General features: G+C 40.8%; 1 protein-coding gene across 2 annotated transcripts in view; it reads right to left on the bottom strand.

The window, feature by feature from the left end:
• VAPA (VAMP associated protein A) overlaps positions 1 to 24,552 on the bottom strand; it is a 60,370-nt gene extending 35,818 nt beyond the window's left edge. Inside the window, exon 1 of one of the 2 annotated variants that reach the window (XM_064294730.1) lies at positions 24,264 to 24,552. In XM_064294730.1, the coding sequence (XP_064150800.1) occupies positions 24,264 to 24,342 (79 nt within the window). In that variant the 5' untranslated portion in view covers positions 24,343 to 24,552. The remainder of the gene's footprint in view (positions 1 to 24,263) is intronic. The other variant, XM_064294731.1, reaches the window with a different exon arrangement.
• Between the last annotated feature and the right edge of the window lie 2,104 nt (positions 24,553 to 26,656).

Genomic DNA, 26,656 nt, shown 5'->3' with positions numbered 1-26,656 from the left:
TGACCTCGTGGTTAGCAGCAGTAGCACTTAACCACTACACCACCAGGGTTTCCAATGCCAGGACAGAGCCATACAATTACGTACCCATCCTGGCAAATTTTAGAATATCCTTTCAGAAATTCATACTGGTGAAAAATTTCTTTATAATTATTTGAGCCTGGTACCTAGCTTCATTTTACATTTAAACACAATTTTCCATAGTTTTAATACACATGAGTTTTCCAGGACTGCAACTATTGTATAAAACAAAAAATTTATTATCTTTTGTTTAAAATTTTAAAAGGTGAGTTTACCATTTCAGATTTTTTTTTTATCCTACCAACAGCACCGCTACCCACCGTACTTGAATCACCAACACAATACATATATGTATCTTGTCGACAGGCATTTGTAGGTGCCACATTCATAGGATTCTATCTACACAGATTATATTCTTATTTTGCCCTCACTTCGAAATGTTGAAAAAAGGTCAACGATATTCAGGAAACTCTTGTCCAAACATATTATAAGGAGGTACAGGCAGTTGACTACTTCTTTATGTCCTCTAGTATAGTCATGCTCAAACATCACATATTAAAATGTCTATTTCATTATGAACTTGCTTCCTTTTTATTTCTCCTTTAAGAACCACTGGATTACACTAACAATCTCCTGCCTTACTAATTCAGAGTTTATCCTTCATAATCTTAGGTGGTAAGACTATTAAGAAAAACAAGAAAGAGGTGACCACAGAGGTCAGTAGTGGTTAGTTTTGCAGGGGAAGAAGGAGGTAGTAACTGGGAAAGGGCAGAAGGAGGGTTTTTGAGCTGCTGGCAACCTTCTATTTCTTGTACGGGGTGGTAATTACATGGGTATTTTTAATACTTTTTTTTGAACTGAACACATTTTTCCTTTATTGCAAACCAACCAAAGTTGGAAAAAAAGCTGATCCTTGATGTAATTTAAAAAACTGAAAAACACAAGGAAAAGCAGTTTGAAGGGAAAAAGAACATTTAAAGCAATCTGATAGGAAATAACTACTCCTGTTTTGAGTACGTTTAAACTTTAATCCCCTGTGAATGAGGAAAATCCTGACATTTGCCCAATATGAACACTTAGTTTAACATTTAGAAAACAACTGGTAAAACACTCCATTTCGAGATTATCTGAAAGTGAAGTTTAATATTCACCAATTACAGTCACTGCCGAACGCTAATACATACTTCGTATGCCAGAGAAGAAATTTCACTGTTCACGTATAATAATATTTTATATAAAGAAAATCCCACACAGTACAGATTACATTTATCTGCACTCTTTTATTGGGGGAGGGGGGCCTACAATCAAAATAACTCAATTACATGGCTTCCCCTTTAGTCTCCTCTTCAAGAGCTGTAACATTTCCTGCCACTAAGTACTGTATCCTAACTCCACTCCAACTGTCATTACCAAAAAAAAAAACCAAACCCATTGCCATCGAGTCAATTCCGACTCATAGCGACCCTACAGGACAGAGTAGAACTGCCCCATACGGTTTCCAAGGAGCGCCTGGTAGATCTGAACGCTGGCCTTTTGGTTAGCAGCCATAGCTCTTACCTACTATACTACCAGGGTTTCCCTGTCATTACCAGTAAACCAAAATCCTATTCCTAGCCACAGATTCTTAGGACCAGACAGAAACCTAACATACAAATGTGGCCCCTTTGTAAAAAAGTCTGGGCAGGGGACACTGAGCTTCTGTTGAGGGTGATGGAAAGTTTTGGAGGTGAACAGGGGTGACAGTTGCACAATGTGATCAACACAGTCACTGAAGTGTACATATAAACAATACTGATTTGGCAAACGCTGCGTTACACATAAATTTACCCTAGTTAAGGAAAAAACATTTGGGCATAATTATGTGACATTATGATTGATTTTATTTACTGCCTTAATTAAAGAAGGTCTTCTACCCTATAGTAAAGATGGAAAATAACATTCAGTCCTAAACTATCACGACATTTTTTTGACATTTCGTACACATTTACCTTAAAAATTTTAGGAAGGAGTCTTGGCAGTGTAATGGTTGAGCACTCAGCTGCTAAGAGAAAGGCTGGCGGTGTGAACCCACCCAGTGGCTCCACAGTAGAAAAACCTGGCAATTTGCTCCTAGAAAAATTATAGCCTAATAATAAAATCTACTAAGATAACATTCTAAATCTTACTTTCAGAGAGTGGCGTCTGCGGTCTTACGCACTAGCAAGCGGCCACCTAAGATGCGGCAACCGATCTCAACCCACCTGGTGCAAAGGAGAATGAAGAACACCAAAGACAGAAGGAAAATATGGGTCCAAGAGAAAGAAAGGGCCACATAAGCCAGAGACCGGAAGAGCTGGACGGTGCCCAGCTATAACCAATGACTACCCTGACAGGGAACACAACAGAGAACCCCTGAGGGAGCAGGAGAGCAGTGGGATGCAGACCCCAAATTCTCGTAAAAAGACCAGACTTAATGGTCTGACTGAGACTAGAAGGACCCCAGTGGTCATGGTCCCCAGACCTTCTGTGAGCCCAAGACAGGAACCATTCCCAAAGCCAACTCTTCAGACAGGGATTGGACTGGACTATGGGATAGAAAATGATACTGGTGAAGAGTGAGCTTCTTGGATCAAGTAGACCCTTGAGATTATGTTGGCATCTCCTGTCTGGAGAGGAGATGGGAGGGCAGAAGGGGTCAGAAGCTGCTGGAATGGACACGAAGAGAGAGAGTGGAGGGAAGGAGTGTGTTGTCTTATTAGGGGGAGAGCAATTAGGACCATACAGCACGGTGTTTAAATTTTTGTATGAGAGACTGACCTGATTTGTAAAGTTTCACTTAAAGCACAATAAAAAATTAAAAAAAAAATTATAGCCTAGAAAACCCCACAGGGCAGTTCTACTGTCAGATAGGGTCATTGGGTGGAAATCGACTCTATGGCACCTACTAACAACAATAAACATTTTAGGAATATTTTTTATGGCATTTTGATGCATGGGCTAAAAAATTTGGAAACTGAGATTTCAAATATACTGGAAATGTTTAGGACAGGTGACCCAGAAGGAAGTCCCCAGTGGACTGGCCTGTCTCCTTTGTTTTCCCAGCATGAAATACCCTTTATATCCATGCTATGTATCTAAAATTCTAACTTCAGAAGAATGATTTTCTTCTAAATAGTAGGACACTTAGTCTCCAAACTTCCCAATCTTAAAAGGAACTCCACTAAGCTAAATACAGTCGGTGGAACCACTGACTAAACAAAAAATTAATAGTTATCATCTATCCATATTTTTATGTGAATCACTGATAATGTTTTCTTGAAATGCAAAGCTGAGGTCAGTTGTAAAGTTTAATTCAGGATAAGCAGTAGTATACAGTACGGAGTATTTCAGTAATAGAAAAGGCCTTAGAGATTATAGATAAACAGGCAAAGTAGAGGAGGTGAGAGATCAGAAATATTCATGAGCATTAATTTATCAACTCTGAGACACCCATTTAGGCTAGCTACTGAGACCAGTAGGGAGACAATTCTCTGTGGGTCCCCAGCATTTCCACACATTTTGTGAGCAGAGCCACTGGCCTGCTTTTACACCAGGCTATCTTTTCAAGGTTGAATTAAATGGTGAACAGCCTTGGAAGATAATGTCTCTATCCTGAGGAGAGGGCAAATTTACTTACTGACCAGTATAATAAACACATGGAGCCCTGGTGGTGCAGTGGTTAAGAGATTGGCTGCTAATTAAAAGGTTGTCAGTTCAAAGCCACCAGCCACTCCCTGGAAACCCTACAGGGCAGTTCTACTCTGTCCTGTGGCGTCGCTAGGAGTTTGAATCAATTTATTGGCAACAGGTTTGGTTTTTGTTTACAAAAAAGATAAGGGTTCTCTCCAGGAACAAAGGTCAGGCAGGTTTCCATGCAGTCATTATAAAACACAGGTAGTCCCCAATTTATGATGTATTCAAGTTACGACAAACAGCACTTATGACTGTTTTTTCACCTTATCGTTAAAAATATGTACTACATACGACGTTGCAGTACACAATTTGCTGATGTTATCGTTCTCGTGCCAACTGCCAAAAACAAATATAGATCGAATTTATGAAGATATTGATAATACAGGCAATAATATTGAAAAAAAAATCTTTTTAAATGAGGTACTCGACTTACATCAGACAGACTCACAACAGAGTCATCAGGAACAGAAGCCCATCATACATCAGGGACTATCTGTATTCAGGCTCCCTAAGCTCAGGGCTCTTCCCCACTACATGTACAGCATCCACCTGAACTCCTCTGTGCGTACCCTCATGGAACTTCAGGGGTCAAGGGAAATCAACACCAATATGAAGTTCATGCTGCTTGCAGTGCTGTGAATAATAAAAGTCTTTTGTTTCTGACCCAGGAGTCTCATGTCTTCTTCTAGTACTCACAAAAATTGTAAAAACCAAAACCTGCTGCCATGGAGCCAATTGCAACTCATAGCAACCCTATAAGACAAAGTAGAACTGCCCCATCGGGTTTCCAAGGAGCAGCTGGTGGATTCAAACCACCCACCTTTTGGTTAGCAGCAGTAGCTCTTAAACACTGTGCCACCAGGGCTCCCATAAAATGGTTAGCAGGCTAAAATTCCAAACCCTTCACAGTTCTTGACAGGTCCTTTCGAGTTCCTGACTACGAAATACAGGGTGAGTGAACTCTGGATGAGTCACAGCAGAAGTGCAATGAACTGAAGAATAAATATCTGACCAGCAAGAACATGGCTGAATATACAACTCCCATGGCACATAATCTATACCTCTTCTCGTGGCACTGTTCACTTTCCATTAATTATTATTTACGCATGTCTTATCTCACCCAACTAGATTCTAAGCTCCTTGAGAAGAAACATTCAACTCATCTCTGAATGAAATGCAGTAATTAACACAGACCTTAAGTCAGAGTAACTCCTCAATACATATTTGCGTTGAAGTATGGTTGGTTTCATTTAATCAACATGCAACAATGAAAAAAAAAATCAGAAGTATAAATGTTTGTTCCAAATGCTGACTCAAGGTCTTCATAAATCATTTATTCCAACCATTAAAGTTTTACTCCATCAACATACTTCTTTCTTTATTGAAGTAGAAAAAGTAAAAATCCTAAAGAGGAAAGCTGGATGCTCACCTGCAATAAATTAATGTAGCTCTAGCAATGCAGATGACTACTTCAATTAAGTTTCTACAGGTTTTAGCAAATGAACAGAAGTACCACTGATTAAACAGTTAAGGGTTATGTTACTAACGGTGTCACATTATATTAACTGAAAATAATCATGCATATGAAATATATTCTGTATAGCATATACATTAACTACTAAGGATTTCCACAGTAATAGTATTAGCAATAGCAGCACTAACAGTAAAAATAGCAATAACAGAAGTTTTTTTTAATAATGACAAGCACTTACTGGGCATGCAACCACACACCAAGAGCTCTGCGTGACCTACGCGTTTAATTTCATAACAACCCCGTAAGGCAGATACTTTTATTATCATCCTCATTTTACAGACAAGGCAACTCCATCTCAGAGAAGTAAAACACCTACTCCAATGCATACAACCAAAAAGCAACAGATAGCGGGCACTGGAGTTCTGCTAGAGATGATGGAAGAATCTGGAGACAGGCAGCGGTGACGGCTGCACAACCTGATGAACTCAGTGTCACTGAGTGCACACGTGGAAAATGTCGGAATGGCAAATGTTTTGTGATACGTGTATACAGGCAGACGTCAGAGATACTGTGGGTTCAGTTCCGTAATAAAGGGAACAACAAAGCAAGCCACACGATTTTTTGGTTTCCCAATGCATATGTTATGTTTACACTGTATGTAGCCTATTAAGTGTGCAAAAGCATTATGTCTAAAATACAATGACATACCTTAATTAAAAATACTTTATTGCTAAAAAATGCTAACCATCATCTGAGTCTTCAGTGAGTAGTAATACTTTTTGCTGGTGGAGGTCTTACCTCGATGTTGATGGCTGCTGACTGATCCGAGCTGTGGTAGCTGAAGACTGGGGGTGGCTGTGGCAATTTTTAAATATAAGCCAACAATGGAGCCCTGGTAGCAGAGTAGTTAAGAGTTAGGCTGCTAACCAAAGGGTCGGCAGTTTGAAATCACCAGCCACTCCTTGGAAATCCTATGGGGCAGTTCTACTCCTTCCTACAGCGTCACTATGAGTCAGAATCGGCTCGACGACAATAGGGTTTTTCGTTTTTTTTTTAAGACAACAATGAAGTTTGCTGCATTAACTGACTCTTCCTCTCACGAAAGACTTCTCTGCGGCACGCTATGCTGTTTCATACCATTTTACCAACAATAGAACTTTTTTCAAAATTGGAGTCAATCCTCTCAAACCTTGCCTCTGCTTTATCAGCTAAGTTTATGTAACAGTCTAAATCCTTTGTCATCTCAACAATGTTCACAGCATCTTCATTTCACTTGTTTGCTCATCCATAAGATCTAACTCCTCATCTGCTGAAGTTTCATCATGAGATTGCAGCAATCCAGTCACACCTTCAGGCTCCACTTCTAATTCTTGTTCTCTGGCTGTTTCTACCACATCTGCAGTTACTCTCTCCACTGAAGTCATCAAAGTCATCCATGGGGGTAGGAATCAACTTCTTCCAAACTCATGTTAATGCTGATATTTTGACCTCCTCCCACAAATCACGAATGTTCGTAACGGCGTCTAGAATGGTGAAACCTTTCCAGACGGTTTTTAATTTACTTTGCCCAGATCCATCAGAGGAATCTCTGCCTATGGCAGCTAGAGCCTTACAAAATGCATTTCTTAAACAGCCAAAATTACTCCTTGATCCACGCGCTGCAGAATGGATGCTGTGTTAGGAGGCAGGAAAACAACATTAATCTCCTTGTACATCTCCATCAGAGCTCTTGGGTGACCAGGAGCACTGTCAATGAGCAGTAGTATTTTGAAAGGAATTTTCTTTTTCTGAGCAGCAGGTCTCAACAGTGAGCTCAAAATACTCAGTAAACTATGTTGTAAACACATGTGCTGTCATCCAGACTTTGTTGATCCATTTATAGGGCACGGGTAGAGCTGACTTAGCATAATTCTTCAGATTCCTAGGATTTTCAGAATGGTAAAATGAGCATTGGCTTCGAGGAAAAGTCACTAGCTGCATTAGGCCCTAACGAGAGAGCCTGTCCTGTGCAGCCAGGCACTGACTTCTCCTCTCTAGCTATTGAAGTCCTGGATGGCGTCGTCTTCCAACATAAGGCATCTTCTTTGTCCACACTGGAAATCTGTTGTTGAGTGTGTCCACCTCCATCCGTCAGCTGGATCTCCCGGATAACCTGCTGCAGCTTCTACAGCAGCACTTGCCGCTTCCCCTGGCACTTTCATGCTATGGAGACGGCTTCTTAAACCTCATCAATCAACCTCTGCTAACTTCAAACTTTTCTTCTGCAGCTTCCTCCCCTCTCAGCCTTCAGAGAATTGAATAGAGTTAGGGCCTTGCTCTGGATTAGGCTTTGGCTTGAGGGAATGTTGTGGCTACTACTAAAACTTTCTCCATATCAGCAAGAAGGCTGTTTCCACTTTGTTATCATTTGTGTGTTCACTGGAGTAGCATTTTTAATTTCCTTCAAGAACTTCTCCTTTGCATTCATAATTTGGCTAACTCTTTGGCCCAAGAGGCCTAGCCTTTGGCCTAGCTCGGCTTTCCACATGCCTTCCTCACTAAGCTTCATCATTTCTAGCTTTTGATTTTAAGTGAGAGACTTGCAACTCTTCTTTCACTTGAATAGAGGCCACTGTAGGGCTATTAAGGGGCCTACTTTCAATATTGTCATGCCTTAGGGAATAGGGAGGCCCAAGGAGAGGGAGCAAGACCGGGAAACAGCTGAACAGCTGGTCGGTGGGGCAGTCAGAACACATACAACATTTATTAAGTTCCGACCACATATGGGTGCAGTTCGTGGCTCATCAAAACGATTACAAAGATCACTGATCACAGATTACCATAATGGATAGAATAAGAATGAAAAAGTTTGAAATACTGCGAGAATTAACAAAACGTGACAGAGACACGAAGTGAGCACATGCTGTTGGAAAAATGGCACCAACAGGCCTGCTCGACGCAGGGTTGCCACAAACCTTCAGTTTGTAAAAAACACAGTTTATCTGTGAAAGTTAATAAAGCAAAACACAATAAAATGAGGTATGCCTGTACTTAATACAATAAAAAATGTATATATGTATGAATGTGTGTAGACATACACATATCCTGAGCTTCTGGAATTATTTCGATATGCATTTTATGCAAATTACCTAGCTCTGTTTATTTCCTAATTCGTAAGCATTCTAGGTAGCTATAGCATTAAAGCAAGAAAATGCAGTCGAATCAGTAATATATGATCATATTTTAATGGATACTGTATCTCTCCTAGTCCCAGTGGTTAATGCTGAACATTTTCTGAAGTAAGTACCAACACCAAGAAACATTTAAAACATTTTATATCCAAGAAAGCCCTAGAATATTTCATTACAAATTTTTAAAATTAAGACTACCTCAATTTATCTATCTTATCTATCTTACGCATTTTGTTCAAACACATTAAAATCTCAGACTTGAATATAAGCTCCATGAAGTCTGAGTCTCTGTTTTGTTTACAGCTCTATTCTCACTCAACAGCTAGAATAATGCCTGGCATAGAACATACTGAATAACGTTGTGCAAATAAACACAGTATACCACTTTCTAGAAAAAGAAAATATGTCTAAGGCCCACTCAAGAAGATTTAGCTATTAAAGTGCTAAAAATAATGCCATCATAAGGAGGTTTTACTAACACAGATACTATGGATTCCGAGATCAAACCAAAATTCAGACTTTGTTATTAAACCTATGTGTTTAAAAAAAGCTTTAATTACTTACTCTGCGCTTCACTGTCCCTGCTAATCTATTTTATATAACCAACTATTTCAGAATGTATCATGAAGAATTGCCAAGATCGTCTTAATACAGCAGTGTCTGAGTGTTTAAAAAAGGAGAGTTTTCTAACTCTAAGGGCTTTAATGTCATAGAAGTTACTAACAGGCAAGGACCATATCTTTTATTTCCTTTGTGCCATCTCCTAACAGCACAGTATTTTTCTGGCCATACAGTTAAATGCTCTCCATCGCTTTCACATGAAAAAGCACCTCGGTCGAACGCCAAAACAATTATTCTCTTCATTCCTTGTGAAGGCTTTCAGTGGAAGGGGAACCAGTTACTGTTGTTGATATTTTACTATGACTAAAAAAAAGACAATGTAGTGTGCTGAATTAGAAATCATTAACTAGGTGATCAACCCTGGGCAAATCGCTGAACCTCTCCAAGGAGCTGGTTTAACCCCCTTCATTTTAGAATTTATTTGATAAAATGATCTGTAAGGCTCCTCTCAGCTCTAAAATTATGTGGCATTATAATTGATTTTACATACTCACTGCCTTAATTAAAGGTCTTCTACTCTATTGTAAAGATGGGCAATAACAATTCAATCATAAACTATCACACTCTTTTTGACATTTTGTATATACTTACTTTAAACATTTTAGGAATACTTTTTATTACATTTTGATGCATAAGCTAAACAATTCTGGTGGCAAAATCCTGAAAACAAGGGCAAGAGAATCAAGTCCTTACACAGAAGAGGAACATTTTAATATGCAAAATTTATACATGTTATATATCCTTTCACTTAACATAACCTTGTAAAGAAAAATAATATGTAAACATATATAAAAAAAACAAGTATTTGAAAAAAGAAGAGTCTCTTCAATAAATGGTGCTGAAAAACTTAGATTTCCACATGCAGAAAAATGAAACGGGATCCATGCCTCACACCAGACACAGAAACATTCAAAACGGATGAAGGACCTAACTGTAAACAGAAGAAAATACAGAGACAACGCTATTGAGCCTAGCTTTTAGCAATGAATTATATTATAACAAAAGCATAAAGAGCAAAAGACAAAATAAATGGAATCTCATAAAATTAAAAACTTTTGTTCATCAAAAGACTTTACCAAGACTTGGACACCAATGTTCACTGCAGCACTATTTACAATACCCAAAAGGTGCAAACAACCTAAATATCCATCAACAAATGAACAGATAAAGTATGGTACATACCATACCATGGAACACTACTCAGCCAATAGAAAAATGCAGTTTTGATACATGCTACAATATAGATGGAGCTGGAAGACATTATGCTAAGTGAAAAAAGTCAATCACAAAAGGACAAATACTGCATGCACTCATTTATATAAAAAGAAAAGACAAATGTACAGAGAACAAAGTTTATTTGGTCATTACCTGGGGTGGGAGGGAGTAAGAAAGGGGGAGTTAATGGGGACAGAAATATTACCTCAAGGAATGGGCTGCACAGCCAATTATTGTAACTGCCATCAATAAGCTGTATACCTTTAAAAAGGTGAAATGGCAAAAGTTGTGTCATAGATACAACAATGATAAAAAAAAAAAAAAAGAGTAGCTGATGAGGCTTGTTCATGTACAACCAAACACTTCATGGGATTTGATTTCTGGGTTGGAGGTTTAGGACCATACTTTCATAGGACACACCTCAGTTAACTGGCCTAATATGGTGTCTAGTACTTCTACCTCCTAGCTCCTTAAAAAAAAAAATACATAGTCTTAAAAGCTTACAAGGAGCCACCCAAGGAACAATTGGCCTTTATTCGCCTGAAGTTACAGAAGGAAGAGAGTCAGAAGAGGATATGGAACAGGTGGCCAATTGCCTCCACAAATAACTGCTTCCCAGGGTCAACATGAGTCGGAATCAACTCGACGGCCATGGGTTTGGTTTGGCTTGGCTTTTTCCTTATGCCATGAGGCCAGCAGAGCTACCACTGCTAGCCCAGCTACCATTACTGAACAATTTGATCAAAGAATGAAAAGACTACTTATCAAAAGCGGGAAAATGCAAACAGAATTTCAAATTTTCATGGACTCCAGACTTTGCAGAGCCATGGAGGTTGGATACACCCCTGAAACTATTGCCCTGGAATAATCTTTAAACCAAAAATATCCCCTGAAGTCTTAAAACCAAACAACAGTTTAGCTTAACTAGTAAAGAATGTCTGCCTTGAGCACTATGCTCTATTAAGACTTATCTTTATGGGATCAAATTGACAACAACCCAGAAGATTAGACAGGAAAGTTATGGGGCAGTAAGTTTACGATAATGAGGAAGGAATAACTCAGAAATGGAAGGTGAGAATGGCTGCACGACTTAAAGAATATAACCAATGTCACTGAATTATACATGTAGAAACTGTTGAAATGGCACATGTTCTGCTGTATATATTCTCAACAATAGAATAAATTATGTAAGTATTAGTGTAAGAAAGGAAAAAAGTATTTGAAAAAGATCAATCAATGTTTATGTTGAAGACTGAACATTAAATGTGCATGCTACTTAATACTTAACATCTTTATTAAAACAGAAAAAGGTAAAAGTACTTTTAGATTATTGTTAAAGTATGGTTATACCTGAATAGATTAACTTTTAAAAAAAAAAAAAAATAATAAATTTTTTTTATTTTTTTTTTTTAAATACTAGATAGGTAGGACAAGAGCTAATAGACATTTTGGATGAACTTGAAATAAACCTTTTAGCATCATTCATAGATCTAAAGCTTTTGTTAGAGGCGAAATATTTATAACACGACAAAATGATCACAATATTAACTAAAAAAAATACAAAAGCTTAAAAACATTACGTTCACTGAAATAAATCAGACAAAAAGGAAAATATTGTATGATTCCACTTATAAGAGAAGTCTGGAATAGGAAAATGCATAGAACAAAAAGTTATTAGTGGTCAACAGGCTGCGGGGAAGAAAGAAAGGAGGTTATTGCTGAAGGGGTACCAAGTTTCTGTAGGGGTGATGTAAAACTTTTGGAGGTGAATGGTGGTAACTGCAGCACAATATGGTGAATGTAATTAATGTCACTGAATTGTAAAAATTTTTTTGCATGGGAAAACAGACTAAACAGTAAACACACTTCAGATTCAAAGGTACCCTATACTTTTAAAAGTATGGCAATCACTCAATTCATGCCGTATTACTTTTTTTTTTTTTTACCCAAGTACTAAAATAAAAGCAAAAAAAAGAGAAAGCGAGCTACAAAATAAAGGGTTGCCATAACTTAGGCCATGAGGAAGAAGTCTGTCAGATTAAATTGCAAACTGATACATTTACAGCCCCTGACACAGTAAAACCTGTGAAAGCCAAAACCTGTATAAGGTGGAAACCTGTCAATGCAACGTTAATTACCACTAGCAGCGATAAAAAAGTGGCAAGGCTGCACCCTTCAAAGGCAGAAAACTTGGGAGACCTGGAGAAACAAGGCAGTCCCACTGAGTTCCAACTCTCACAGGTTTCGCTGTATTATCAGTTATTTCTTTATTAACCTATCTTTTCAAAAACATTAATTGCATCTGATCAGATCCTTAAATGGTTGAAATACACATAACTTTTCATTCATATAAAAACCTGAATTTCGAAAAAATACCAAATGTTAATAACTCTAGTTACAGAGAACATCCCAAATACCAGAGAAAACCAGCTAAGCAAACCATGATATATTAATGACACAACCGTATGCGATCATCAAAAATGCTATCTATGTGGATGTTTCTTTTATAAAAATTTACGACACTGGTCTAGTTTTTTTTTAAATAAATTGAAATATGTGTCACAAAATCATAAGGTTTAAAGTATTTTCAGAAGTTATAAAAACCAATCTTGTTTAAGAAAAAAAAAATTTTTTTAATGAAGAACAAAATCTTACTTAGGAGTTACAAGTAAGCAATCTTAGTAACAGAAAATGAAGTACAGCTGACCTCAGGACAGGGCTGCATTCAAGAGAAACTAATCCCTGGTTGCTTCCGCTTGCATATGGCCCAAATCAGTCACTGTCTCCTAAGGGTCTAGTGAGTAACAACATCTAACTATAGCTGTGTTTACGGCTAGGCATCAGGATATACCCATTACTGAACCAATCAGCACTGTCTCGGGAGAGAAGAGGGATCCTATGAACTAATCTGGCTGCTCAGACCTACCTGCCTCTTTACTATAATCTGTGGAAAGGGGCTATTCTTGGAGAAGTAAACTGTGGACAGAACAGGTACCTCAAAACAAATCTACCATACTTCTCACAAGGGACAATCGACTGATGCTCAATGAAACTTAAATTTCTGTACAGTTATGATTTGTGAACTATTACAGGATTGTTAAAAACCAGATTTACTTTCAGGTCAAGATGCTTTTGTATTAATCTTTATATACTTCCATTTCACTTGTCAACTGTTACAAAATGGCTATAAATTAAATCTGTTTTCTATTTATCTTTATGTACCTAGCCTTATAATAAAAAAGATTTCAGACTGCATAAGTTGAATATTTTATTAGATTTAATCTTGAATTTACCGGAAATACGTATCATACATATCTAGATTATGAGACACTCTACCAGACAACTGACATGGTCTTTTCAAGAAATCAGTGATTAAAAAGAGGTGGGGGAGGCACTGTTCAATGAAGACCTAGACAGATGACAGGGTCCCTGGGTGTCACAAAGGTTAAGCACTCAGCTACAAACCCAAAGGCTGGCACTTTGAACCTACCTACACGCACCTCTCAAGAAAGGCCTGGTGACCCACCTCCGTAAGGTCACCGTTTTGAGAACCCGATGGGGTGCACTTCTACTCTGCCACACACGGGGCTGCCACGAGCCACGATCCCTCCAATGGCACGTGGTGCGTGTGTGTGTGTTTGTAGGGAGGGGAGTTAGATACATGACAATCAAACACAACACACGGACTGAACAAACCAACTGAAAAACACGAGTTCAATTTGGAAAAATCCCAGGAGACTAAATATTAGATGATATTACACAATTACTTTTGGTTTTATTAAGTAATGATGGTATCCTGATTATGTAAACACTCCTTTTTATTTCTGTTAGAAATGCAAGCTCAAATACTTAGAATGAAATGTTACAATATCTAAGCAAATATGGTAAAATCTTAATAAACACTAAATAAGTACACTGAAAGTCCTAAATTTAGGCATATGGAGGTTCATTATCTCCTTTCCATGAATTTTTGAAAATTCTTAAAATAAAAAGTTTAAAATACTTTACTAAGTAATATGAGTCATACAGAAAGCCCATTCTTAATTTTCTTTCAAAACAACTTTTCATGGTAGAAGGAAAGCAAGATTCCCCAATCTCCTCTGGGAGATAGTAAGACTTCGCTGAATAGTCTGTCAAGTTAAGATACAAAGAGAGAGATCAGGAGATTACTACGGTAATATAAAAAGATGCCTCCAGCAGGCTCTCCTCACAGACAATCTCTGCGTGGTCAAGAAAGGTCTGGGGGAAATTTAAAGGGTAACTGTTTTTGTTAATGGTGAACAGAACAAAACATTGCCAGGCCCTGTTCCATCCTCATAACAGTTGCTATGTTTGGGCCCACTGTTGCTGCCGTTGTGTCAATGCATCTCATGGAGGGTTTCCTTCATTTCTGCTGACCTTCCACTTTACCAAACACGATGTCCGTTTCACTGTAACTAGGTATAGTCTCGCTGTAATAAGGTACTACTAGTAAATCCTTCAATGAGTAAAATCCTTAACACGACAGAGTGACACGGTGGCTGCAACAACACGGGCTCAAGCGTAACAACTAGTGTGAGGACGGCACAGGACCGGGCAGTGTTTCGTTCTGTCGTTCACAGGGTTGCTGTGAGTCGGGACCGACTCGACAGCACCTAACAACAACAAAAAGAGTAAATCGACAACAAAATTATTAAGACAAACACAGAATATCAAACTTTGAAAAACATAAACTCAATCAAGTTTTCCCAATTTCTTATCCATATTATTTCCACTACACAGAAAAAATCTGCATTTTCTTTTTATACTCAGCTGTCAGATAATCACAAACCTTTAGGGCCAGAACAGCACCCAAGAAATCACCTATTCCTCCCTCTCACTTTACAGGTGAAAACGCCGGCGCACAAACATAAGACAATTTACCTACTGTTACTCAGCTCTTTACAAAATACCCCAATGCCCTTTTTCTGGAACTATAAAATTTTGAAAACACAACTAGCTGGCCAAGGTAGATGAAAAATCCAACAGGTAAGCCGAAGAATGAAAACATGGGAACTACAGAAGAAATCCTGAGCCTTATCATTAATTCAATCAATTTAGTGTTTACTGGGGAACCACTCCATGCCAGGGGCAGTTCAACTCTATCTTACAGGGTCACTATGAAAAAAAAAAAAAAGTAAACAAATACTATATAATGTGGCAAGTGTTATAAAACAATGGCATGAAGAAAGCCGTGATCAGCTTGGACCGGGAGAAACAGAGACTTCACAGGGGAAGTGATTCTTGAACTGGAGACTACCTGACAGATATAAAGAATACTCTGAGCACTGCACATGCAAAGTCTTGCAACAACTTGAAGTGTTTGAGGAAACGGTTTAACACAACCAAAGCTATACTTAGAAGAGAAATGATAGGAACTGAGGCTGAAGAGGTAAGCAGCGGATTCTGGACGTTTTCAAGTACGTCCAAACGGATAAACACTACAGGCTCTTTAACCAAGGGAGCAACATCAGATCCGCATCTTTTGGAGAAAAGGCTGAAGACAACTGATGCTGGAGATAGGGAGACCAGTTTGGTGACTAGTAAAGGTAGATAATATTCCCCTGAAATAAGAAAACCATCCAAAGCCTAGACCTCTCCTTGAGTAACACACCCATATAACCAAATGCCTACTTGACATCTCATTAATGTCTTGACAGGCCCTAAACATATCTAATGAACTAAACATGTCTAACATACCTAATGAGATCATGGCCTTCTTCCTAGCCTGTCCCACACACCTCCCAAATAAAATACATCTAGTCCTCACCCAGCCCTCCAGTGTTTTCTGAGCTCCCTGAATAGTACCACCATTCCTCCCGTTACACAAGCCAGAAATCTAAGCGACATCATGATACTGCCTTCTCTCTGGACAGGAGTTCCACTCACCTACCTTCTAACGTTTTTTCATCTCCAATACCATCACACCTCAGTCCAAGCAGTCACCTCTTGCCTGGAGTAGCCACCTAACTGATCTTCTCCCCTTTAATCTTACTTCCAGAATTATATTTTTGTAAATGCAAATGTGATTGTCACTCCAATCCCACTACCTTTAATATCCCCCCACTTAAAATCCTCCAGTGGCCATAATAAAACTCCTAACTTGACCTACTACAACGCACCACACTCCTCTTGGCTACTTCCACCACTGCCAAGCTGATTTCTTTTAATCTTGTAAATGTTTCATATTCCCTCCTGCCACAGGATCTTTGGACACGTTCCTATTGCATTTTCTTTTCCTCACGTAGGCAACTTTTTTCATGTTGGGAATCTTAGCTCAATTGTGACAGCCTTCCCTGACAAGATCAAAGTCCCTTAGTTTACATTCTCACAACACCACATACCTCTTAGTAGCTACATGTCTATCTGATTAGTGTCTATTTCTCCCACTAGAACTGCCCCATGAAAGCAAGAATTGTGTTTTACTCACAATTGTAGTTTCTGCACTTAATAAAAAAATAAAATGAATTTAGAAATGCAGATGGATCATAAGTAAGAGTCAAGAAATCTCTCCGAGAGGTTTAAACACAGATTTTAATTACTGAATGTGCAGAGTGTTTCTGGCATGAGTAATCATGATGCCATTAAAAAAATTTAAAATATGGGGAAGAAGAGTAGGTTTGGGTAGTCAAAAACCAGTTTGGGCTATTCTGAGTTTGAAATGCCTGCGGAACACCTAAATCTAAATAGTCAATAAGTAGTTAGTGTGGGTTCTACGGTGTCCAAAATAAAATGTAAAGATTTGGGTGTGTAATAATGCACGTAAGGGAAAAAAAAAAACAAACCAACTGCCATCAAGTTGATTCCAACTCATAACGACCCTATGGGACAGCGCAGAACAGCCCCATAGAGCTTCCAATGAGCACCTGGTGGATCTGAACTGCTGACGTTTTGGTTAGCAGCCGTAGCTCTTAACCACTATGCCACCAGGGTTTCCTGCAAAGGAAAGGGAATGCTCAATACAACAATACTGAACAAGTTCAAAGAGTGCGACAAAAAAATAAACCAAATGGGATAACACTAGCATTTAAGAAAAAGGTCACAAATAAGACAGTAAAAGGAGCAAAGAAAAAAAATTAGAAGCCAATGGTGTCACAGAAATGAAGAGAACTGAGTTCTTAAACAAAGGGACTATCAATAATGTCAAGTGCCAAAGAGGGTCAAACAAGATAAAAATTGGAAATGATTCATGCAGTTGACAATCAGGTCACCAGAAATCTTAGCAAGAGCACTTTTTCAGTAAGTAGTGAGTAAAGGCAGGACTACAGTGGACTGAGAAGTGAGCAAGAGAGGACAAACCGGAGACAGTGAACATGGACTACTTTTCCAAGAAGCCTGAATGCAAAGGAAGCGGAAGACAGAGAGGCACATATGCTAGGTGCTGGGGATCAAGGAAGTATTCTGTTTGTTTTTTAAATGAAAGACTTTGGTGTATTTATATGTCAAAAGGAATAAGCCAGTGGTTGAGGATATGAGAGTAAAAATATCTGAGGGAACACGGTGTAAGCATGAGCCATAAGAGATGTTACCTTGACCAGCAAAAACAGAGGAACAAACAACCTTGGATATGAGAAGGGATTTTCCTAGGGAAGAAAATATGGATGTGTGCAGAAAAACAGGTATTAAAACAGGCAGCAGCCCATCATAGAAGGGCTTATATTCCATTCCAAGAAAATAAGACTTTTATCCTATGGGCATTCAAGAGCTACTAAAAGCTTTTTTTTTCTTCTTCTTCTTCTTTGTACAAACTTTGACTTTGTTATTTTGCAGACTGGAATTTAGGAATTCTGTAAAACAGTTATTGCAGTTGGCATCACTGTTTTTACCATCCAACATTATTCATTCATTATCTTTCACTTAACAAATGTCTATTTAACGCTTACTACGTACCAGTGGGAAACCGATGGCACTAGGAAAAAAAAAAAAAGTACCAGTGGGAAACCCTGGTAGCGTTTAGTGGTTAAGTGCTATGGCTGCTAACCAAAACGTCAGCAGTTCGAATCTGCCAGGCGCTCCTTGGAAACTCTACGGGGCAGTTCTACTCTGTCCTATAGGGTCGCTATGAGTCAGAATCGACTCGACAGCAGTGGGTTTGGTTTTGGGTTTACGTACCAGTGGAGTCCCTGGGTGATACGAATGGTTAATACACTTGGCTGCTAACCAAAAGCTTGGAAGTTTGAGTCCACCCAGAGGCACCTTGGAAGAAAGGCCTGGTGGTCTATTTCCAAAAAATTAACCATTAAGAACTCTGTGGAGGACAGTTCTACTCTAGCACACCTGGGCTCACTGTGAGTCAGAACTGACTTGACAACACTGTTATGCACCACTACGATGTAGGTGTTGGGGATTCAGCAGCTAACAAGACAAAGCTCCAGCCCTCATGGCGCTTACAGCTTAAATCGATCACACGAACAAACAAGAGCACATACGTACACATATAATATCATTTCTGGTCATGATAAAAAAAAAAAAAAAAAGGTCATGATAGGTGTTATAAAAAAAATGTAGGGTAGGGTAAGGGACCAGGAAACAATGGTGGCATGAAACAAAAGGGGATGATGGTGGTTCAAATTGGGAGGTAAGTGATGTCTCCTTAGAGGCTGAGATGAAACATACCGCCCTGCAACGATCTGCAAAATGAGCTTTCCAGGCAGAAGAGCCAGCAAGTACAAAGGCCCTGAGGCTCAAGCAAGCTTGCTGAGATGAGGAACTACAAGAGACTAGTGTGGCTAGAGTGAGGAAAGGGGCAAATGGCTAGACTGACACTGAAGAGATGGCTACGCACCAGACCAGAGAGGACCTCCCAGCCCATGGTAACCAGTATGAATTTTATTTCAAATGTGAGCAGAGTTTGCTGGAGACTTATAAACAGGGAAATAATGTGACTCTAAATGTGGGCTTAAACTAAGCACTCTGTTCATTTCAAGGAGCACAGTCTAACGATCTGGTATAAAACCAAAACCAAACCCACTGCCATTAAGTCGATTCCGACTCTTAGCGGCCCTAAAGGGCAGAGGAGAACTGCCCCAAAGAGTTTCCAAGGAGCGGCTGGTGGATTCGAACTGCCAACCTTCTGGTTAGCAGCTGTAGCTCTTAACCACTGCGCCACCAAGGTTTCCACTTAAAGAGGAGGAGCGCGCCTAAAACACCTAAAAATTTGCCAAAATATCCAGCAAAAGCACTGATAATCTATATTCTCACTTGAGCTTCTTCTTAAGAGATGTGCTGCTATTCAAAGATGCTCTGGTGGACACTGACATCACAGGGTCCTTGGTCCCTCAGAGAACTTACTTTAGTAATTTGTTATTGTTATGAGCCACCTTCAACACATGGCTTTGGTTTATTCTCCTCTCCCTTGGATCATTAGAGGAACGATATCTTCACACCTTATTTCAGCATTTTCCAAGCTTTCTTCCTCAAAATTTCTTCCAAAACTGCTAATAAATAGGAAAAATAAAATGCTGCATAATAAAAAAACAAATTACAGAACTGGAAAAATTTTAGGAACGAAACGAAAAAATTCTCTGTGACATACAATAACAAATCTCAAATCTGAATTCCAGGTCAAATTCCCGCCAAGGTTTAAACAGAATTTGAAAGTTTCTTTTTCTTTACTTAATAAAAGATTTACTTCAGAATTTATTACATCATTGTAAGAGCATTTTTTATACATTAACTACTGTATAAAAAAGTGACAGTAAAATTTTGAATAAAATATTGAGGTACATAGAAAACATACTGAACTGGTATTGGTGTCTCCAAACTGTACTAAGTGTTGATAATTTGTATCAAGACATCTGTGTTAAGACTCTAACAGAAAAACTCACCACCCAGTTACAAATGAGGAAATGAGTCACTCCTAAATAAACTAAGTCAAATGTAGAATTAAAATAATTAAACCTAGAAAATGACACTTTGCAAAACTATTTTCTAACAGATTCTCACTTAAACTAAGAATTACAGGTGATTTAGCACAAATCAGAGTTAAGTGACTTTTTTATTATCATCAAACTAAGCATAAGCAGACTCTTGATTCTAAAGGAGTATCCTCTTTGATGTGGAACTGTGCATTTGAAAAGAGAGGTTTCCATCCAAGTAAACTACTTCCCTTTGATTAATGCAATAACATTAAGGATGAAGGAACCAAATGACCCCAAATGGCACCTCCTAATTCATCACACCCCTTCTGTCTCTCTCTAGACCCTTTCCATTACCTTCTCGTTAAACTGAAGCACCCAACAACCTATTAGACATTAAAGTATATGCCATCCATTTTCTCAAATCAGTGAGTTTATTCAAACACTCCCTGTGTCAACTGAAAACTAGCCTCTTCCTTGAAGGCTTCCTAAGGTAATGGGGGCTCCTTTCCTCATACATGTTTGTTCCTGTTACATCTGCCTTTTATGTTCCCCTTACTAGTCCTGGGAGTTCCTCAACAGCACATTTTAATGTTTGTCTGTATTTCTCATTATATTATAATTATACTCTGTAAGACTTTACCTTGCTTACCACTAAACACTCAAATATAAGCTTGATATCTGTTGAATGAATTACTCACTGTTAAATATTAAATACCCTTAATCAAATACAAATAGTCCCCAACTTAGGATGAGGTTCTGCAGCAACGACGACTCTATCTTACGTCAATTCTGGTGCAAGGTGAATTTTTTTTTTTTTTTTAGTTTTCATTATGATTGCCTCTTAGTACCGTAACTTTCTTTATAAATCCAGTATTTGTCTTTGGGGGTTGCAAACATTATATCTGAGAATGCTGACGTCAGCAAATTACGTGCTCCAACACTTTATGTAGCACATACTACTAACACGAAGATGTGCCATAAAAGAAGACAGTCACAGTGCGATTCCTCATAACTCCAATACGTGGTAAATTGGGGACCACCTGCATAATGACGACAAAACTTTCATTAAGTGTTCGCTAAATAAATGGCCCCATACACTTTTCAATATATCACTTTATACAAAAAGCCAGTTATAAAAAAGTCATTGATGCCCAAACTTTAAAAGAAAGGGCCTTGTAAATTACCTTCATTGATAACACAAGAACGAACTTCTTTAATCATACCTATAATTCTTCAATACTCAAAATAAGTGAAATACTTAAGTTGTGTAGGGTTTCTGGTGAGTTTGCTGTCGTTTTTCTTCACCTGCTTCTCCACTATTATTAACCTCTTACTATGCCAACATCGGAAACCCTGGTGGCGTAGTGGTTAAGTGGTACAGCTGCTAACCAAAGGGTCAGCAGTTCAAATCTGCCAAGCGCTCCTTGGAAACTCTACGGGGCAGTTCTACTCTGTCCTATGGGGTTGCTAAGAGTCGGAATCAACTCGACGGCACTGGGTTTGGTTTTTCTGGATGTCAACATCACAACTTCTATAGGGAGAAACCTTTGAACCCTGCTGACATTTTCTAAACTAAATCTGGTTTCTGATTTCCTAATGGCAATACACACATGGTTATCCAGTAGAGGAAATTTCCTCTGTAAACTGACGTTCTCAAAAGGTAAAAACAAACAATCAGTGGCATCATTAGGGTTGGTGTCACCCAGTGTAGTAACTCAGGATGTCACCTCCTCGTGGACCTCCTCCTGTACCAGACCATACAGAATCCTCAATAACGTTTTTTGTACTAATGTTACTCATACACCATAATTCTCGTCTAACACTCCTTCTTTTCCTTTAATTACTCTATTTCTCCAAAAAAAAAAAAAAATAGTTACTGATATAGGTTCACAAATGCTAATTACAATATTGTAGCTACAACACCAGAAAATCTGACGACATCAGCAACTATAAATACACCAACAGCGAAGAATACAACAGCCTGTGCATGTAGTGTGTGCAGATGAAACCACATGATTCAAAGCACGACTCTAACCGGGCAACGACCGCTCTGACTGGAGGCCCTTGGAAGGTTCAAAAGCAAATCAGCACAGAGTCTTGGCCGTGAGGGTATGTTGATAAACGTAAGCTGGGCTTACAAAAAAACGTTTTTGTTGTTGTAACTACAGGGATACTCTTATGAAAACAATGAATTTCTGCTGAAACTCTGCACAAAAATTTTATAGACATTTTGGTGTCACCTCATTCTGAAAGTGTCACCCAGTGGGGTGCACACACCCCCAGTGATGCCACTGCAGAATACTAAAACCCTAGAAGACCATAAAGGTTTTCACTAAAATTCCTTCAACTTAAGACAACAGTTATCTGAATTAGGTAATTTCAAGATCCACAAAGGTTATTTTTCTCCCAGCTAAAACTATGTAAAACCATGCAGCACATACAAACTTGCTACAATAAAATGCACTCACTGCACCTCAAAATATTTCTTAAGAGTTGTCTTAAATTCTTACCTAACAAGCAGCTCACAATTCCATTCAAAGAAATTTGCAAATGCACTAAAAAAGCTTGCAAAGTAAAAGAGGTATGCACCTTACTCTCAATTCCAGAGTACGGTATTTAAAAAAAACTTCCTAACACTATTTTAAAATTTTCCTATAGAAAGCAATCTATATTTTTTCTTTTAGACTCAATCTTAAACAGCAATAAAGGATCTAACTTTGTCTTCTAGCACTGGAACTGGTACTTATCTCACGAAAATTGTTTTCACCATAGCTACTGAAATTGAAATGTACGAGACTGGCTTCCATTCCAAAAGGAGATTCACTTCACATTTAACTAAACATAGGAAGGAACCTTTCTTTTCGGGATCTTCACACTCTTGAAGTAACCCCCCCCCCCCAAAAAAACAACTGTTCAGTTTAACTCTCGTCCCTAAAGTACCCTACATGTTGAAAAGCGAACAGGCCAAACAGTACCAGATTCTTCCAGGATCACAAAGTTAGACTGATAAACTTATCACAGGTATTGCTACAAAACAGGAGCACTGGTGGCGAAATGGTTAAGTCCTCGGCTGCTAACCCAAAGGTCGGCAGCTCGAATCCAGCAGCCGCTTCTTGGAACCCTATGGGGCAGTTCTACTCTGTCCTATAGGGTCCCTATGAGTGGGAATCGACTCCGACGGCAACGGTTATTGCTACAAAATAAGTCAACGACGTTCCAAAGCTGGGTGACCCCTCATCGGCCTTTTCAGGGTTTGCTGGGAAACCGCAAACCTGAAGACAAAAGTCACAAACACTGAAGATTCCGCAGCAAAGAGCTAAGCTAACAGGCTAAACAGTAGCTGACGAACATCAAGTGCGCCCTAGGCGGATGGCAAACTGAAGTGTCAGCTCAGAAGACGACGACCTACTACTATTAACCCAGCACTATCACTCCTCAGACTGACGCAGAGCTTTCCTCCTCGCCGCGCTACGGCCCCGCCAATCTATCCAGGTAAGCGACAACCAGGGGACCGCAGGGGCTGCCTTCGGCGTTCGATACACCGAACTGCCGAGTTACGAACTCAGCGGAGAGAGCTGACCCCAGCCGGCTCCCTCCTCGGCCGGGACGGGACGGCTCCCCTCCAGCTCCGGGGCAAGGAGCCGCTGTATCACCCGCTCGCCTCCCACCAGCCCTGACAGTCGGAAGCGGTCGGCGACGCAGCTTGCGCCACCTCCAGGTCCCCGCCTTCAAGCACAGCCGAGAGCACACGCTCTAAGGTCACCACCCACCCGCGCCCTCAAAGCGAGGCCAGACGGCCACCGGGGGCCGAGGTCCAGGCCAGGGCGCCGGGCTCAGCGAGGGGGCCCGCGGTCCCAAGGCCCGGAGGCGCTCCCGGGGCCCAAGATGGCGGCGGCGGCGGCGCCAGGTCCGGGCCGGGCCCTCGGTGGCGTCCCCGCCAGTCCGCCCGCCCGCGCGCGCCGAGAGTGCGTGTCAGGCGGGAGGGGAGAGGAGGCCGGAGGAAGGGCTGCGCGGAGCGAGCCTGGAAACACAAGTGCCTGCGCGTGGGGGAGGGTCGGGCCGCCGACATTCCCTCAGCGCCCACAGCCCGCCCCGGAGGAAAACCCACGGCGCTCTCCGCCGGGGAGGCGAGCCCCGTCGCCCCCCAGGGGTCGGCGGCGCCCCCTTCCTGCCTACCTTTAAATTTGAGGTCTGTGGGCGGGTCGAGAACCAGGATCTGCTCGTGTTTCGCCATGGCCCCGGAGGCGGACGCCATCGGAGAGGAGTGCAGGACGGAGGCGCGCCCGCGGCGGCGGTTTGCTGGTGGGGGCGGGGAACGACGGCGGGCACCCGGCTGCGGGCCGACTCGAGGACTGGGCCAGGCTCACCGCGCCAACCTCGCTTCCGCCCGCTGGTCTGTCGGCCGTCCCGCTGGCCGCCGGGTGGGTCCGCAGCTCTGGGTCTCACAACTGACTCAACCCAACACCCGCCGCCACGGCCGCGCGCACTGCGATCCTCGGCGCCCACGTGACGCCGCTGCGTGCCTACGTGCGCGGCCCCGCGCTGGGCCTAGCGCGGCAAAGTGCTGGTGCGCCTGCGCGCTCCCGCCGCGACCGCCGCTCGGAGCAAGCCCTGCTGTCAAGGGAATGGGTGTGGACAAGGGCGGGGCTCAGATTCCCGGAGGAACACGGCGCGCACCGCAGGGCAGGAGGGGGTATTCCTCTAACGCAATTACGAAACAAGAGTGCCCGCTCTAGCAGAGCATCGGCGTCTTCCAATTAGGAAGGCCTATAGGGTCGCTATGAGTCGGGATCGACTCGACGGCACTAGGTTTAAAAAAATTTAGTGTAAGGAAAAAGGCGTAGCCGAGAGTCGCCCTTGAACTACAATTCCCAGCATACCGCACTTCGGGGCGGAGCCCAAGTGTGGGCCTGGTCCCTTGCAGCACTCTCGCGGTGCTTGCCGGGAACTGTAGTAGCCGCTGCTTGCGGGCGGGAAGGAAACTGAGGTCTGGCTAAGGTGAGTGGGATGGGGCGCTCTGACACGCATTTTGGCTCTCAGCGTCTCATCTGCGCTAAAAAGGAAAAACAAAAATGGTTGGATCAAGGACCCCTGAGCAGAAATATAAAAATCTACCCTGTAGAAAACAGGCTAGGATTTATCAGTTTGTTCTCCAAAGCTATCAACCTCTATTGGGAGATCCAACCTCTCCTGCTTTCCGAATTCCCTACAGTGATGCAAAATCCAATGAAGAAACACGCCTTATTTAATAAACAGATGCGTCGTTGGGGAAATCGGACAAGGCACACGTATCAAGCTAGAAATAAAGGTCAAAATCTGCAACGCTGAATTTAGTTGCTGTAGTTCTACTCCCCAGGTTTGATCAATGATAGACCCAAACCAAAAACAGTTGTCACGTTCACATGTTAGGAACGAATTCCATCTGCATCACTGATGATACCCAGTACCCAGCGCCGTCGAGTCTGTTCCGACAAACTCACTGATAATAGCTGGTCGTAAACTGAACCAAATAAGAAAAATCCAAGCAGCAAAGTTGCTGACGAATTTTCAAACGATCGCCATAGCGGTGGGAACAGGAACATCAAATGAAACAAACGAAGAATGTGCTGTAAACCAACCTTTACGGTACAGCTTGGATTTAAATCCCTAGGGAACACCACAAAGCAGAAGACTCAAAGGAGCAGCCCGGTCTGTCCAGAAAATAAATGAGACAATTGGAACCGAAATCTAAACACAGGCACGAAGTCCAAGTTTTCATGTGCAATCCAGGGATCAGAGCTTCCACAAAGAGCTCTCGAAAATAGCTAACCTAGCATTCATTCACAGAAGATTGTGCTCTGCAGCAGGAGTATACCTTCAGCCGTGAAGAACCTGGGAGGATGGGAGTCCTTGAATAGTTTGAAAGGCATATTCTGAACTTTTCTTTTCTTTGGTATCTTTTTATTCACAAATCTATTTCAAAAGTTCAATTATCATTAAAAGAGGGTACAAAACTTATAAAGTTAATCAAAAGAGGATTTAAAGAAAAAAAAAAAAGAATGTGGTTGACAATCACTCCACAGGGTGGTGTCCCACACATACTTAGTTGTAAACTGACAACTAAAAGCCATCACCAACTCCAATGTTTTGCCTGCCTTGAAACCTCTCACCCATTGGTTAGTTAGCCAAGGGAATGGGAGCATTGGCGGAAATGGCTTCTACTCCCTCCACATCTGGATGGACGCTTCTGTTACCAGGAAGTGTTTGGGAACCCCTGGTGTACACACAGCCAACTAGCAGGTATAGCATGCCAGAGAAGTTTCCAGTCACTCCCTTGTGGGACAATGATTTGCCATCCACCGCGTGTTCAATGAGACACCTCAGTCAGACCACCCTAGTTTCCCAGTCTACCTCATGAAGAGCCTCTGCCCATTTCAAGTCATCCACCATTGGAATCAGTATTTTTTCTCTTCTCAATGTGGCTTCAAAATCATATAATCATAGTCTTAAAAATCTATAAGAATTTAAATATCTGATATTCTAGCAATACAGCAAGTATCTGTGGAGTAATTCTCCTGTTATTATTTTAC

The sequence above is a fragment of the Loxodonta africana genome, chromosome 11 (assembly GCF_030014295.1).
Source record: "Loxodonta africana isolate mLoxAfr1 chromosome 11, mLoxAfr1.hap2, whole genome shotgun sequence".
In the NCBI taxonomy this organism is placed as follows: domain Eukaryota; kingdom Metazoa; phylum Chordata; class Mammalia; order Proboscidea; family Elephantidae; genus Loxodonta; species Loxodonta africana.
The sequence above is the reverse complement of the archived record's forward strand: the minus strand, read 5'-3'. Positions and strand labels throughout refer to the sequence as shown.